This window comes from Amblyomma mixtum, chromosome 9 (genome assembly GCF_055824585.1).
Source record: "Amblyomma mixtum isolate Tamu chromosome 9, ASM5582458v1, whole genome shotgun sequence".
NCBI classification, from domain to species: domain Eukaryota; kingdom Metazoa; phylum Arthropoda; class Arachnida; order Ixodida; family Ixodidae; genus Amblyomma; species Amblyomma mixtum.
In genome coordinates, this window is record NC_143020.1 from 86,172,313 (window position 1) to 86,190,120 (window position 17,808).

The 17,808-nt window shown below is 45.6% G+C and overlaps 2 protein-coding genes across 2 annotated transcripts in view; one reads left to right on the forward strand and one right to left on the reverse strand.

Moving 5' to 3' along the window:
* Nucleotides 1–17,808, reverse strand: part of LOC149329978 (uncharacterized) — a 143,257-nt gene that overhangs the window by 47,593 nt on the left and 77,856 nt on the right. The window lies entirely within an intron of this gene.
* LOC149329980 (uncharacterized) lies at nt 15,053–16,774 on the forward strand. Its single transcript, XM_089560707.1, has 2 exons — nt 15,053–15,289; nt 16,208–16,774. The coding sequence occupies exons 1-2, from the start codon at nt 15,148–15,150 to the stop codon at nt 16,657–16,659; spliced, it is 594 nt and encodes a 197-aa protein (XP_089416833.1). The 5' UTR covers nt 15,053–15,147; the 3' UTR covers nt 16,660–16,774.

Sequence of the window (17,808 nt, forward strand, 5' to 3'; positions counted from 1 at the left end):
GATTTATTACTGCACCATGTGATGTGCTGAGACGCGTGCCTCGCGCAGTGGCATATATGGGTTGTCTGCTAGCACACTGGCGGCTCTACACGCTGTCAGGAAAATACGAGCATTGTCTAATCAGCTGCACAGATTGCAGTTTACCAAAGTGCGGCAAAAAACGGCTGTATAATGACTTATGCGCTAAACATGTCGAAACGCACACGAAATCACCCTCAGCGCATATGCACAACAGACGTGGACTAAGGCGGCCGGCATATATCAACCATGAAAAAATACTCTTACCTCTCTAGATTGTCCATTTCTGCGCTCAGGTCATGCAGATATGTAGTACGGGCTTCTCTTTCGATGCTTCACTGCAATCAGTGAATAGTACCAAGAGTTATTTATCGCATAAACGATGTTAACTTACGCGGTGAATAGGGCGATGCATGCAATCAGTTGAGCAATTTGGAACCGGAAGTAGCTAGCAGACGATTTTCCCATGACTCTTTGCATTGACGGCGGAAACGCACCTCACCCATTGTCTTCGTCATTCCACGACACGATTGCTGGTTTGGCTCACATGGACTATCTCGAAAGGATGCCTTAAATTCCTATTGCTCTGTTCCCTATTCGCAGCACTTGCAACCCAATGAGCAGTCAAGTTTCTGTTGATGAAAATTGCTATTTGCGTTAGCATGGAAGGTAGATCATGAGCATTCTCTCTCTCTTGAAAGACGGCCATGAGAATATCAAGATCAATTTTGGTAAACTGTCACATGGTTTTATCTAGCCAATCAGAGGCAGGTGCTTTGTAATTTTTAGGACAAATTTCTCCTGGTCGCTGGGGAAATAGACACTTTTTTCTCCCTCGACTAGTCTGCTTTTCCATATACAGGCAAAGAATGTGCACAAATGGCAATAAAAAGATCAAAATAATTTAGAGTAAAGATGAAGTGTAATGCCCTTAGACCCATTACATTCCAGTAATTAGTTATTTAATTACTTGTCCGTTTCAAACTTTCTACTGAATTCTTCAAAATTTGTCATGGCTCGCAATTCTCTCTAATTGTAGAATAGGTTTTGTATATCATTTGCTGCAATGGCTGATCACACAACCTTCTGCATTCTTGGTTTTGAACTTTTCAGTGGAAGCAAAGAAAAAGTTTGCGAGAGTCACAGAGAAGGTGCACTCATATGGAGCTGATTGACTACGCTATGCCCCATCAAGGATTAAGCAAAGGTGAGAAACTGTTTCTGCATAAGTCGTTCACCTCAGTGCTTTGCCAAATATGTGGAGAGATGCAGCTGCTGCAAGTGCAAGATGCCTTTTGAGTGTATTGTGCTTTATGAGCACAACTGTCAGCACGTACTGTGACATTCAACTTGGCCGACAGCAGACCTTAGTCTGGACAGCACCTGTGGAACAGTTATGACAGCGGCTGCATGGTGGTATTGTGAACTAGTAATTCTATAGAATATCCCTCCCTGCTCATGTTTTTCTCTTTTTATGCACAGTATTATTTACAGATATGCTCCTGGGACAACAGAAGGTTCAAAAACAAACAGAACAAGGTGTCCATATGAACCATCTGCAGTGCCGACTCTCAGCTATACCGTGCTTTGGTTGCGGACACAAATTCATTTTACCATGACTTCTCTGCAGTCATAGCACTGCACTGCAAAGAACATCTAAGTTCCATGTTTCGCACTCTTCATGGCATGTTTCTGTCAAAACATGTCTGTGGTATATATGATTGCATACAAAAGCTAGTAGAACATTTTTGTTCTTGCAGGTATTCTCCGTCAGATTTCCTATTGTTTTAAGTGCAACTTTTTTTATACTTTGCAGAACTTGGGCTACACTCAGCAGGGACTCGTGCAGGATGCAGCATTGCCGATTACGGGCCAGAAATATCTCCATTAGTTCCGAGGTCAAGCAAAAGTCCTACTAGTCACTCTGCACATTTGTTTGTCTGTTTAAGCACTGCCGTTCTCACAAGCTGCTGGCTGGTCAAGCTATGAACAGCAGGAGCACAATCTTCAAGGTGTGCACGCAGCATGCGTGCGTATATTGTATGTTACTGGAATGTTGTTTTATGTTTCCTGAAACATTACATAACGTTGCTTAAACGTTTCAGCAATGATGCAGCAACATTGTTGAAATGTGGCAGCAACGTTGTTGTGATGTTGCATGCTAACGTTACCTGAATGTGATTTCAAGAGGACATTATCCACGTTGTAGCAACGTTGCAGTGAAACATTGCTGCAATGTTGCTGCAACATTTTGTGCTACCAGGGCAATTTAGCGCAATGCTTTAATTTTATATCAGAATGGCCCTACGCCAAAAATTTGAAATTTGGGAATGAAACTGCAGTGGTTCCCACCGTAATCGGGCCCACTTGCAGCTCCATATCCCACAAACACCGTCTGTTACAACCCCAGACGTGATTGCAAGAAGCTAGCGGCTGGGCTACACTTCCAGGATACTGCCACCCTATTATTACACTAGTAACGCAACCGGCTCCTTCACAGCCACGCTCGTGCATAGAAATATCACCGCGATTCAACATTTTATAAACGAATCGGGAGAAGATCACACCCTACTTGAGATAGTACCAAGGCAAAAAGGGGACACCAATCTTTTCATCCGCCCAGAAGCAAAGGCACCGGACTCCCGCAGTTGTTGATAAACACAATAAAGCTGGCTGCTAGAGCTTAACTAATAATTATATGAAGACTTCAACTCTCAACAGTCAGCCTGGGGATATCCCAGGTGAAAATATGAAGTGGGATTTGAGATGGACCTACTTGTATTCAAGTGGTGCGACTTCAAAGCAAGTGGTTTTACAAATGGTCCCATTTGCTTTCAAGCGGTCCCACATGAAAGCTGGTGGTTTTGCGAATGGTCCCACTTGCTTTCAAGTGGCACCATTTGAAAGCAAGTTTTTTTCACAAATGGTCCCACTTGCTTTCAAGTGGTGCCATTTAAGCAAGTGGTTTTTCACAAATGGTCTCATTTGCTTTCAAGTGGTGCCATTCAAAAGCAAGTGGTTTTCAAAGTGCGACCACCAGACTGAAAGTGGCCACAGCTGGGCATCAAGTGCAACCATGATCCATGTGAACATTTGCATATTAAACAAACAAGGCCGAACTATAAGAGATTCTTAAATAGAGAGGTCAGCAGCTTAACCTACTGAATTGTATTCTTCATTTGCTCAACCACTGTGGTCGAAATTATATGAAATAACTGCGCTCAACAGGCAAGCGCCACTGGCCCCAGTATGGGAGTCTCACAAGGAGGGTATATATATATATATATATAGAAGGAAAAAAGTGTTCTGGGGATGTGTACACACAAGGCAGTGTTATTAATGTCTGACTATAGTATGTCTTTCTTCTGTGCGATGTATGCTTGTGTATGTGTCTTGATTTCCATGACAGTATATGCGATTCTCAGTTTCAATTCTCCTGTGAAAATGTTGGCACCAAGCTCAACGCCACCCTGCAGTCCTCACAAATCAGTTTTCCTTTTGCTCCTTAATAATACGCAAAGGCACAATTGGAACCAATTTCAAAACCCAGTTGGAATCATCTGAAATATCGAATTTCATGGTTCTACTTAAAATTTCAAAATTTTTTTAATGGTTCCGTTTGCTCAAGTGGTCCCATTTGCTCAAGTGGTCCCTGTCCAATGACCCACTTTAAGTGGTCCCACTTGCAAATTTCCACCTGGGATACCAAAGCAACTCCGAAAGGTAACCTGCTGTGGCAAATCATCCAATCACTAGGGCTCACAACGCTAAACAACCCGAGCGACCACACACGCATGGGTAACAGTGTATGTGTAGACACATCTCCTGACTTATCCCTCTCTAAAAACGTCAAGGACGTAAAGTGGGTAACACCGGGAAAAATCTTGGTAGCGATTACTTCCTCCATAGCATCACCTTCCCCACGAGAAAACTAAAAAACAAAGCTAAAGAAATATGAACCACGGATTGGGACATGTTCAGGGAACTTCGCAACAAAATAGCTCCAAAGGAGATATCTCTAACCTTGACTGCATGGGTTATCTGCCTGAATAAGGATGACAGCTCCATTAGAGATGTGGTGCCAGTTGAGAAAGTGGATATGCAGACTCAAAACTTTTACACCTGTGGCAGGCACAAAAAGGGCCCCACAAACTCTGTAAGAAGCAAAAACACAACAAGCGACCCCGCAAAAAGATCACTGGAATCGAGATGCGAATTGAGGAACATACATTTACTCCAAACACAACAATGGAACCGAATATGTGAAAGCATCAGTGGACAGCTCGCAAAAAAGAAGACATATGGCATCTTCTAAGACACCTGCTTGACCCAGAACAAACACGTACCGTGCAACAAAGTTGACTGTACAGACTCATACATAAATATGAGGGTACAACTGAAGACATAATCAAAGAGCTAGCAGAACACTCTCTAAACACAGATGAGGGTACCATACAACCAGACTACCGGGGACTCCTAATCCAAATGCAGACACAGATCTTAAAGACGCAGACGGACAAAATTTGTGGCAGGACCACACAAAGTAACAAATAAGACTCTCAGGAACTTAGACACAACGTCGATCGCGGCAGTTACAGACCTTATGAACAAATACTGGCATGCAGGCACATATTACAAGAGTGGAAATGCGAAAATCCCTTTTATTCCTAAAGCGGGTGAGAAATTCAGCACTGAGAATCTACGCCCAACTTCATTAACATTATGCCTAGGCAAATTAATGGAGCATGTCATCATCAACAGGCTCCAAAACTATGCGGAGGACATGAACCTCCTACCTGAAGCAATATTAGGACTCAGGACCCAACTATCTACCCAGGACATACTCTTGCAGCTTAACAAGGACATAATTGAAGCTGACGAGGGAACGGGAACGAAAGAAATGTTGGGTTTAGCTTTCTACAACATCACCCGCAAAGCCATATCGACAAACTTGTCAGAAATCAACCCCAGAGAAAGGACATACAACTGGAATCTGATCCTTCCTCACTAACAAAACAACAGTGATAATGGTGAGAACAATAGAGTCTGCCCCAATCACACTTGGAAGCAAAGGAACACCACAGGGCTCCGTCCTGTCCCCTTTCCTTTTTAACCTCTCCCTCATCAAAATTCCCTCCAAATTGCCACAAATCCCAGACCTACATCACACGTCCTATGCAGTGCAGATGACATCTCGCTTTGGGTAACCAAAGGATGCGAAGGCTACATAGACGACACACTCCAAGAAGCAATGGACATCATTGAGGCATACGCATGGCAGTTCGGCCTCACTTGTTCAGAGAAAAAATCTGAACTCCTTGTGATACAACATAAACGAAGAGCTAGGAGAACTACGACTTACCCCCTGCAAAAAAATATCTATCTCAATGGACGATCCGTCAAATAGGTACAAACCATCAGAATCCTGGAGTTGTATTTACAAACAAATGGAAAGAATAATGACACACTCACTAAGCTAAAACGCACGATAGAAGCGACGGCGCGATTAATCCACCCCATAGCTGATCGAAGACAAGGGGTGAGGGAAAGAGATTTATGCCGACTAGTGCAGGCCGTTGCGCTAAGCAGGATACCCTATGTGACATCTTATCTCAAATTTGCAAAAGCAGAAAGGACAAATTGGATAGCATGATACAGCAGGCCTACAAAGCTGAATTAAGACTCCAACTAAATGCCTCAACTAAAAGGCTTATGAGGATAGGAATACAGAACACCTACAATGAACTGAAAGAAGCCCATTTAATGGCTCAAACAGCGAGATTAGCCAATTCCAGAACTGGCAGGAGTATTCTTACCAGGCTTGATATTAACTTTCAACCTACGAATAAAGACAATAAAGTAGACTTGCCCCGTGACTATAGGACGGCCCTACTAATCAAAGCCACTCCCCAAACACATGCACCCCAAACACCATGAGAGTAGAAGACAAGCCCGAGCCAAAGCCTTACATAATAAAATACAGACAATGCGCTGGAACACTTGATGTAGATGCGGCAGAATACAAACGTAAGAATGTCTTTGCACTGCCAGTGACACCTGATCTCACCCCCCCCCGTCCGATTGGAACCCCATGTGAAAGTCAGCAAGTGAGCTTTCCCACATATTAATGTACAAAGAGATTGCGGAGCTTGTGCTAGAAAAGCTGTGAAGGCGACGAGACGAGTGCTGTGGGTGTGGGCGTTAAGCATGCATCACATTATCGATAAAACAAAAACTTCAGGCTTATGTGCTGTTATTGTTCGATAAGGGGTGGTTGGACATCTTATTCTCGTCACACGCGATACGTGAGAAGGTACACCAACAGAACTGTGCAGGAGGGCCAAGCCTCCTAGTGTCAAAATGTGACCAGCCCACATGAAAAATAACTCTAAGACAATAACTTTGTACTGTTTTCTTAACATTTATTGCTTTAGTGATTTCTTGATAGATTGTATCTGCTCAGATAGTGTACTTTTTTCCACACCTGTAGCATAAAAACAGCGACTATATTTCCAGTGTCTGCCAGCATTGCCATGATCAACCAACACAAAGCCTTCCAGTCCATGTGAGCAGATCCATGATTCACTGCAACAATACAGCTCTGAACTGCACAGAAGTGCACTAGACAGGGCAATGCCAGCTTCTGCACGTGCAGCCGAACAACGAACTGTGACGCACGAGTGCACCTCATCACACTGCTGTCACGTTAACATACAACAATGCACATCCAGTCCAAAACTGTGCCCGCACTCTCGTCTCATCTGCTTGTCGACTTTAGACCAACGGTAAAACATGTCCCACAACATGGTGTTGCACACCGGGTAACGAAACTGTGCCAGAATTGTGCACCATTACACCGCAGTACATTTCACATCCAACTACCATGGTGGTTCGAGGCTAGCAGCGAGATCCCTCTCCTGTGGTTCTGCTGGGTAAGGGATGCAGTGGTATGCGTGTGAGCACTCACTCAGCATCACCTATAGTGACGAAGCATCTCAATGTTGTGGTGTGTAGGCTGAAAAATAGCCACTGGTCCATTCTGCAGAGTCAGAAGTGATTCCTCACTTGTCCACGCAATTTTAAAACAGCAAATGGGATCCCTGTAAGTGAGAACCATCACCTTAATGACGCTCCTCACGAGCCCTTTCGGATGTCATGAAATCGTGAGCCAGCACAACTCAAAAGCACCTGATTTGCTTTTTATGCAATCAAGGAGAGGGAAGTGTGTGTACAGAGTTGGCTTTGTAGCTAGTTTAGATTAGCTTATGAGGGATTAATGGCCCCAAAAGACTCGGGCAATGAGGGACGGCGTATTAAAGGGATCCGGAAATTTTGACCACCTGGTGTTTCATAACATGTACTGACATTACAGGGGCCTCTAGAATTTCGTCTGCATTGAAAATTGACTGCAGCAGCCGGCATAAATTGTAGTGTGACCTTTCACTCCACAGAATGTACATTTTGTAATGGAAACTTCAATAAGATACTAATGGGCACTAAGAAATTTCATACAATGGACCCAATTACGAACTTTAAAATACACTATAAGATTAAAATGTTTTTCATAGGCACTAATCACAGTATTTTTTGTTTCAGCAGCCATGAACCTTGCAGCATGTTATCATGAACACCTCATGTAAATCGATAAGGCTTTTTCAAGTAACACCAACACAACATAGAAGGTAGCAGAATGTGAAATGGTCACAAACAGTTGCTATTCTGACAGACAAAATATATTAAAAATCGCTTCGAAACAATGCTCCATAAATATTATGCCATTTCCATTCAGTGGAGACAGTGCTCTGAGAAATGATGATGCAGGTGTTAGTGAACTCTTTTATTGGCTTTCGTTCCAAGGAACAAAGAACTCTTAAAGCCTGCAAAATAACACAAGACACATCATTTTGATGTTGGACCCCTATTTGTCACTATTCAATCCCGCCACTAACACTGCTGGAATAAAGACAAAGATTTACACAAGAAAAAGTTCTCCTTTATTGCCAGACAAACTTTACAGGTTCAGTGATATTAATAAGTGAATTTATAATTAGGGTCAGAAAAATTATCTCACTAAGACTGCACTAATAAAATGAATTGTTATACGACCTTTCACTTCCCCAAATCTTTTTATTGAGGCAGGGTGACAACTAGCGCCAGTGAATAATACTGAGTACAATGTTTTTGACAGTCTCAGCCCAACAAGAAGTGATGGCATTGATGTGTGATCGTGATTTTACTTCCATTCACGCAAGTTTATAAGCATAGCAGGCTTCCTATCCGTCTTTAGGAATGATTCAGAGCGGGTGTGTAGTCTAATGACACAAAAAATGTCATTTTCTGAGAAGTTTGTCAAAACGAACAAAGCTTGCAAATGTAATTAATGATGAGGGATAGCTACCAGCACCTTTCATGTGGTAGTCAGCTAGAATATTGTTAGCTTGTACACATACTGGCAGTTAGCAAAACATTTGTACCAGGGGAATCACGGACCATTGCTATTTTTTGTGAATAGTGTTCTTGTGGAGGTTCAAATTATGGCTCTGAGAGAATCTTTTTTGGCACAAGTCACATTGGAAGGGCTTTATGCCCTTATGGGATCTAATATGCCTTGCAAGGTCTGAACGTACCGCAAAAGCCATGGGGCATAGCTGGCACTGAAACGGCTTTTCACCCGTGTGGGTACGGATGTGTGCCACCAGGCTGTTTCTCTGTGCAAAGCTGCTACCGCAGTGGTCACAATGGTATGGGCGGTCACCTGTGTGAGTGCGCTCGTGTACCTTTAAGGTGAAATTTAGTGAAAAGCTCTTTCCACAGTTGTTACAGCGGTATGGGCGGTCACCTGTATGGACTCGTAGATGCCGCACTAGATGGTCTCTTCTTTTGAATCCCTTGCTGCAGTGGGTGCATTTGTGCAGCTTATTTCCTGTGGGATTACCCCGGCGGTTACCCATACTAGGAGTAGATTCCATGCAGTGGCTCACAGGGTGCCTTTCACTGGTTGAATCTTCCACAGCAGGTGCGCCATGGTCGCTCTGTGTCACGACTGAACCTGTGTTACACAGGCAGAGTAATTTAAAAAAACAGCGAGAACCAACAATCCACAGTTCACTTGGAGTTAGGAAGAAATGTTGAATGCAGCAGACACACTCATCAAAAGCTGTTGATGTCTATCAAAAGTTTTGTTCAACAGATCAGCCTTAAAGAGTTAACTGAGACCTGAAACAAGATGTCTCTACAGTCAATTCTGCACGCAGGCAAAAAAAACATTTAAACTGCAAGAAATGTCGTCACTGCTGAAAGACAAATATGGCAGCCATTGTAATCCATCCCAAGTCGCTGCATTTGACCCTTGCGCTTACATAAACTGGCATCATGACAGACACCACCCAAAGACCACCTAAGTGGGCTTAACCCTTTCTGGTCATCTGCCGCACTGTGCCTGACAGCTTAAAATTCCACGTCCGGTCAGTTCAGGCCATGGCTTGACACACAGTTTTGCCTGCTATTTCCGTATGAAAAATTTTGCACCATTTGTTTATAATTATTGTAGCCTGCAAATTAACTATTTGGCCTTCCTTCTGAGGATAGCTCCCCACACTGATGCAAAATTATTTCATTGATGACATGGATTTAAAGGCAATAAATGGCGCCAAAATATAACGGCATGACTTCCATTCCAGTAGGTGAATGTTATTGACAGTTGTCAAATAAGTTTGTAGAAAAGACGACGACTTTAGTGACAAAGAAAACTATGTGCACCCTGCGACAAGGATTGCGAGCTGTATGCAGTGAGAGAACGATAAAAGGAGGCAGACGGGAGATGGTGTTTTTTTTTAAGATTGGCGAGAGGAAGCCTGGCCTCCACCTGCGAGGTACCACACTCTAAACAAGCACGGGTGAAACCCTACCAAAGCTGAACAAAAATGGTTTAAATATGTGCCTATAACCAAATCTTGATGTGGCAGTCACTTTCTTTGCTATGGGCCAGAAAGACCATAATGCTGACCGGTGTAGTATTCACTGGAAAAAATACACTCGACTGGAAAGGGTCAATAGCTAGACAAGTAGCTCTAAGCTTACCTTAGCCCAATGGCATTTTTTTTTTATTTGGTCTGTGTAGGTAGGTCGAGGCTAGAGGCCTAAGGAAGCCTTGGTGCCCTGTACAATTTCTTGCATCAATGAACAGAACCCATATAGGTCCTAGTTCGGTGAGTATAGTTCACATATCACAGAAAACAAATTTACAGAATATCGAAGACACATATCACCATACTTCACCACAGTTCAGTAAACTAAAGCTTCCGTATCCTAGAAACTGTTCTTTGAAAGACAACCTTCAGGAAAGCATATATGGATAAAAAGTGTAGATTCTAACCTGGTGAGTGGTGTCCAGAAGGTACAGCATGTTTGTGGTCCCCGGAGCACAAGCCTGCATGTGAAAACCACATTACATATACTAAGACACTAAGCTCATGTGGTGTTCTGTGCATGACACGGTGAATATGGAACACAATGGCACAGAAAAACTTTTCCAGGTTGTGTAGGTCGAGCTGGAAAAGAAGTGTGTTGAAAAGCAAACATTCATTTTAGTTCTGAATGAAGATAAATACTATACTTATGCTCACAAAAAACTGACAATTGCCTACAAATTTATAGGCCTACTGGAATCGAGCCGACAACCATTGCATTGAAGAATGAACTTGCACCATTTCTGGCTTCATGGGACAGACAGTAAAAGTCTGCCTACACAGGCTTAAGAACTAATGAGTATCATTCACTGCAAAAAACATTGGTACAGCCATCATTTTTTTATTAAAACTTTATGGCAGTTCTACTGTGCACAGTAAAAGAACTTTCGGTGGATGATAACTGGTAAAAATACCCTGGCTACAGCTGCCCACAAATGCTGCAGATATGCCCAACATGCTGGTCCGCCTCCAGCGTCTCAAGAGTGCAATTAATGGAGTAGAAGCACATATAAAACTGCACACTACTCTTTCTGAAGTGCAGTGCGAGCATACCATATTTACAAGTTTGGCACCCGAATCTCCAATTTTGACAAGAAACCAGGGGGTTTTTGAAAAAAGGAAGAAACTGTTGTGACCACGTTTCACAATGCTCTGCTCTGAAAAATGTTTAAGGTGACCAGCTTTTCCAACGCCATGGATTTCACGGAAGAAATCCATCCCTCGGAAAATGATGATGAGGTGACATCATCGAACAGCAATGAGCGAGAGAGCTGGTGATGACAGCGATGAAATTTTATGACGCAAGGGCCGCTTTGGTCAAAGAGCAGTGTGGTATAAGGCACTTTCGTCAACGCAAGTGGGAGGGTCGAATACCCATTTCCAGGCACTCCATTCAGCAGAAGCCAGGGGGAAAGCTTGCGTATCGTAACACAGGTGGGTACCCAGTGGCACAGGGATTCCAACCCAGCACATCCTACGTGCGAGATGCACGCTCCAATGACTAGGCCACCATTGCAGGGAGAGTGAATGTGGCGAGAAACGAGTAAAGGTGCGGCGTGTCATCAGTTGTTGCATTATTCTGAGCAGAAATCACAGCTAGCGCTACACTCGTTTTACGGACATTTTGTGATGCAAGGGAACCAGTCAGGCAAAACTAAAAAGCGAACACTGTGGGTCAGTAAATCTGGTAAAACTGGTGCTGCATTGTGCAATAGTGTATAGCAAAAGAGCACACAGCTTAACAAAAACATAGGCCAACTTTTTAAATGGCTTCGCATTATAATAAAACAATTTCCAGCTCAATAACAAATCAAAGCTCATACCACCATCATGAAATGAAATCTGTACATAATGAATTCCAGATGTGCAGATATACACAGCAATGAATATAGTTTTGACAGTCAAAAATGCTTTGTAGAATGACAAAATGAGGTCAGTCACTTATGACAAACCACAAGGAATCATAGTGTACTCTTCAGCAAAGCCAAAAGGACGCCAATAAACCAGTGAACAGCGAATACAATAGAATGTAAAATTCACCACACCATACAGGACAGGTTTTACAGAGCTACAGTCTTCACACAGCGCCAACCAGGAGACAAAGGAAGAGTGTGAAGTGCTGAAGTTACATCGAATTACGTAAGCAAGCATTCGCAGATTCGAGGTCATACAGCACAAGATTCAGAATAAATGTGGTGTGTCAAACACAGAGGCACGAAACGCCAAGAGTTCCAATGCGTGCCATTTTCATCCTTGATGTTTCTGCTTTGATTGAGAAATGAAAGAATATTGCATAAATGAAGAAATTCCGAAATGACCGAATCCGAATAAGAAAAGTTACAAAACAAGAAGGAACGAGCTGGCGGGAGAATGTTTCCATCTGTGGCATCTTCACGTGTGTTTCCGATGTGCGCGCACCTTTTATCGCCTTATCTGGCGATCCTTCATAGCTTCGAGCTATCACTATGTACACGTGCTCCTTCCTATCTTCCGGCCACTCGGCTGCTTATAAATACGTCCTACACTTTTGAATAAACGTTCATTTTTCTGGTTCTACTGGCTGTGCGGCTGCTTCCCTGGTGCGGCGTTCTGCGGGCATGCTATGAATAATGCAACAGTGGCGACGAGGATGAACACTGCCCATGCAGTGAAAGTCGACATTGAACAGGAACCCACAGAGAACCGAGAAACCAAGGCCAGCATGGCTCACCACCTTCCGGACTTCGAAGAAGGCAAAGATAAGTGGCAACCGTACCTTGTTAAAGTGGAAGCATACTTCGAAGCGAATGTGATTGAAGACAGGTCTAAGAAAAGAGCATTGCTGGTTGCCGCGTTAAATACGCATACGATTCAAGTGCTGGCAGGAAAGGTTGCCCCGCGAAAACCAAATGCGTTGACGTATGCAGAAGTCGTCGAAGTACTAAGTGAGCACTACAGTCCGAAGAGACACGAAATCACCGAAAGCTTCAAGTTCTTCAGTCGTCGTCAAGCGGAGGGAGAGCCGATTAATGAATTCCTGGTAGAGATTCGCCGAATAGCTGACAATTGCAATTTTGGCAGTGCTTTGGATCGCATGCTACGAGATCGCATTGTGTGTGGTATACGGTCAAGTGCCCTACAGAAGCAGCTACTGGCAAAGCAGGACTTAACGCTTCAAGACGCTGAGACGATGGTCCTTGCAGCTGAGGCTGCGGATAGTGGCGTGGAACGCATGTTTAGACCGACAACGACACCCGGTACAACGACACCCGTGTTAAAAGTACGGGCGTATCAGACGGGAATTCGGCCAGATGAGAGGAGGGCTGCTGAGCATCAAGAATGCGCAAGGTGTGGTAGTACAAAATATAATGACGCAGGTTGCTCCTGGTCTAACGCCCGTTGTTACCGCTGTGGACGACGTGGTCACCTCGCAAGGAAATGTCGAAGCCACGGCGCTCGGGGACAATGCACGGCAAGGACGGCGCAAACTAACGCCCTTTCAGGGACGGAAAACTCAGTAGACGAGGAACACGATGCCGCCCACATTTGGACTTTGGTATCTCAACGAAAAAACTGTCTGGAACCACCTATCCGCCGAACATTTGCCTGGGGAGGCGTGCAGCTTAGCATGGAAGTCGATACTGGGTCGCCCGTTTGTGTCATTCCGCGTCAGCTGTACGATAAGCATCGCGAGCAATGGCCGAAACTCAAACCGTCCAGCCTGAATTTATCGTCCTACACAGGACGCCTTCCAATAGTTGGGGAGCTTGCGCTCCAGGTTTGCCATAAAGGGGCGACAGTAAAGTGTGCGCTGACCGTGTTGGACTGTGCGGGACCAAGCCTCTGTGGTCGTGATTTAATCCAGCAGCTGAACAGAGCAGGCGTTCCGGTGGTTCGGTTTGTCGAGGACTCCGTGTCAACAAAAGAAGCAAGCGAAGCCAGCGTGAACAACATATTCCATGACTACCACGACGTGTTCTCCGAGGAACTGGGGCTAATCAAGGGTCCTCCAGCCAGCTTGCACCTGAAGGAAGGCGCCGTACCCAAGTTCTGTAAGGCCAGACCCATTCCATACGCGTTACGCGAGCGAGTGTCACTTGAACTAGACCGTTTAGTTTCTCTGGGCGTACTGTCCCCGGTGGCTCATTCTGAATGGGCAACGCCCATAGTCACAGTGCTTAAGAAAGACGGTGCAGTAAGAATCTGCGGAGATTTCAAGGCCACGGTAAATCCAGCGTGTGCAACAGAGCAGTACCCATTGCCAATCATTGAGGATATGTTTGCCCAACTTCATGATGGGGACTATTTCAGCACTCTGGATTTACGGGATGCATACAGTCAAGTGGCTTTAGACGATAACGCGAAGAAAGTTTGCGTCATTAATACGCCAAAAGGGCTATTTTGCTACAATAGGCTTCCTTTCGGGATAGCCTCTGCACCCGCAATATTCCAAAGAAAAATGGATGAGGTTTTGGCTGGCCTTCCAGGAGCGCAGGCTTATCTTGACGATGTGCTCATTTCCGAGAGAGCGAGTGACAGCGGTGAGAGGCTCAAAAGCGTCTTAGAGCGCTTCCGAGAGTGCGGTGTAAAGCTAAGGATCGATAAGTGCAAGTTGCGTAGCCCAGCGGTAACTTATCTTGGTCATCGCATCGATCGTGATGGGCTTCATCCGACAGAGAAAAACCTTGACGCTATCATGCAGGTGCCGAGCCCCTGTAATGTCAGCGAGCTACGTGCGTTTTTGGGTATGGTTACGTTTTACATGAGGTTTCTGCCGAACATGTCAACCACACTTGGTCCATTGTATCAGCTGCTTGAAAAAAATGCACGTTGGCAATGGAAACAGCCTCAAGAGCTCGCGTTTGAACGTGCCAAGGAAAGCCTTAAAACAGCCAAGGTTCTCGTTCATTTCGACCCTTCGAAGGAACTTAAGCTTGAATGTGATGCATCTCCGTACGGTGTGGGAGCTGTCTTGTTTCACACGACTGGTTAACATTCACAGGCCAATTCGCGAACATTGACCCAGGCGGAGCGCAAGTATTCACAGCTCGAGCGAGAGGCACTGGCTCTGGTATTCGGCGTCACGAAATTCCGTGACTACCTTCTAGGTCGGGAATTTACCTTGGTGACTGACCATCAGCCACTGCTCGGCCTGCTGAGATCAGACAAGCAAACGCCCACAATGGCCGCCGCACGGATACAACGGTGGGCGCTTCACCTGGGGGCCTACCGATACCGGTTACAGTACGCACCAGGACGACAGATGCTGAATGCGGACGCCCTGAGCCGACTTCCGCAGCGGTCTCCGGAATCTGGCGACGACGGTGAGCCGCCCGAATATGTGCTGTCGCTGAACCAGCTGAACAATGGCGTCGTAACAACGCGTGAGCTAAAGGCATTGACGTCTTCTGACCCTGTCCTGGTCGAGGTCAAACGGTACATACTACATGGGTGGCCCAGGAACACAAACGGAATGACCCGGGCTGTGCTGCCGTTTTTTGACCGTAAACTAGAACTATCCGTAGCACATGAACTGGTGTACTGGGGTAATAGGGTCATAATACCGACCGAAGCTAGGGAGCGTGTGCTGCATATCCTACACGAAACGCACCAGGGTTCACCGGCAATGAAATCCGTCGCACGTTCTCTGTTCTGGTGGCCAGGCCTCGACAGAAACATTGAAGAGGTGTCTGCTCAGTGCCAGCACTGTGTGCAAAATCTGCCGATGCCAGCCGCGGCCCCCGTCGTTAACTGGCCTGAAACAGGCGAAAGGTGGTCCCGTATTCACATTGACTACGCGGGTCCGATCTGCGGAAAACTGATACTCGTAGTAGTCGACGCACATACCAAGTGGCTCGAAGCACTGCCTTTGGCGCATGCTTCAACGCAGACTACAATTAACGGTCTGCGTGACATTTTCAGCAGGTTTGGAATACCTCGCACAGTCGTTTCTGACAACGGTACCCAGTTTACCAGTGAAGACTTCGCGTCGTTCATGGCAAACAACAACATTGTGCACCTTCGATGCACTCCATACCATCCCCAGTCTAATGGTGCGGCGGAAAGGGCCGTGCGAACTGTGAAAAATGGCCTCCGAAAGATGAGTAAAGGGAACCTGGAAGAGAACCTAGCACGGTTGCTTTTTAACTACCGGAGGACTCTGCAAAAGTCGGGTAAATCCCCAGCAGAGCTGCTTTTGGGCTATCAAACACGCTCACGCTTGGACACATGTTTTCCTCCAGCCCTTGCGGGACCAAAAGAGAGCAACGATGACTGGCTGCCACTACCTGGAAGTGAGGTATATGCCCGCAATTACGGTGCGGGGAGCAAGTGGACACCCGGCCATGTGAAGGCGACGTCTGGATCGAGAATGGTGACAGTGGAAACATCGGACGGAGTCGTCCAGCGGCACGTAGACCAGGTCCGCCCGCGGCAAGAAGCGCCAGGGGTTACCCCGGCAGTAGCTACAACCACCACACATCCCAGTGAGCCAGACGAAGCAACACAACTACAGCATCCAGAAACTGTGAGCCCGGATGAAGACACCAATGCGCGGCGCATCCCAAATGGCAACGATTCTCCACATTTTCCAGCACCAGATATTCCGGTGGCCCCGTTGAATACGGGTGTCGCCCAGCAAGCGCTAAGACGCTCGACAAGAGAACGCAAGCCAGTGCAGCGCTTTCATTTCTGAGGAGGAAGGAATGTGGCATCTTCACGTGTGTTTCCGATGTGCGCGCACCTTTTATCGCCTTATCTGGCGATCCTTCATAGCTTCGAGCTATCACTATGTACACGTGCTCCTTCCTATCTTCCGGCCACTCGGCTGCTTATAAATACGTCCTACACTTTTGAATAAACGTTCATTTTTCTGGTTCTACTGGCTGTGCGGCTGCTTCCCTGGTGCGGCGTTCTGCGGGCATGCTATGAATATGCAACACCATCACAAGGCCTCCCTGCACTAGTGGAGAGTGGATCGCCGCGTGGAAACCAACATTTGCGACAAATTGCCTAGCCCAAGAGAGAGTGCTCTCCTGCGTGAGCGCAGCAACCACGCAATCTGTGGTGCTCATTTCAGTGCAACGCAGGCACCCTCTCTTGTTAGTTAAGGTAACTAACTAGGGAGGGTCACATGGCACTCCCCTCCTTGAGACCGGCTGTGGGAGGGTGCATCACAGGAATGCAAACCACAGGGGTACACGTGGGGCAACGTCCCGACACACGACAGACACTGTGGAAAATCCACCCAGGTGCTTTTAATAGCTATATGAATGGCAATTAGTGATGCTTAGCACATAAGACAACACCATTTCTTTTGCTTTATTTGCCTCTCAGACATTGTTGAAGAGAGGGCCAAGGTTAAAGGCTAACAGCCTGAGGAGGCGTCAAATGCTGTGAAGTTTTAACATCATCGCACAGAACTCACAGCGGTGACAGTTCGGTAAAAAGTTGATATTTCAAAGAACACAACTTTCCAGGATATCGAAGGCCAATATTGTCACTTAGCAGAGTTCTGCAGACTGAAGCTTCCGTATCATTCACGCTGATGGTCAAAAGACAACCTTCACGAAAGCATATATGGAGAAAAACTGTAGACACCAACCTGATGAGTTCTGTCCAGAAGGTACACCATGTTTGTGATCCTCGGAGCTCAAGCCTGCATGTGAAAACCAGATAACATTCACTAAGACAAAAGATTACATGTGCAACAGATCATGTGGTGTCATGAGGATGACACAATGAATACTGAATACACTATCGAAAACAGCTTTACCAGGTTGCGCAAATTCAGTAGGACGAGACTGAGAAGAAGCGAGTACCAAAGCAACATCATTGACTTTTA

What these genes read in the sequence shown, in the direction of transcription:
- LOC149329980 (XM_089560707.1), top strand. Translation starts at nt 15,148, where the DNA reads ATGGCCGCCGCACGGATACAACGGTGGGCGCTTCACCTGGGGGCCTAC. An exon ending in TCCGGAATCTGGCGACGACG is followed by an intron (nt 15,290 to 16,207) that starts GTGAGCCGCCCG and finishes GTTTTCCTCCAG; the next exon opens with CCCTTGCGGGACCAAAAGAG.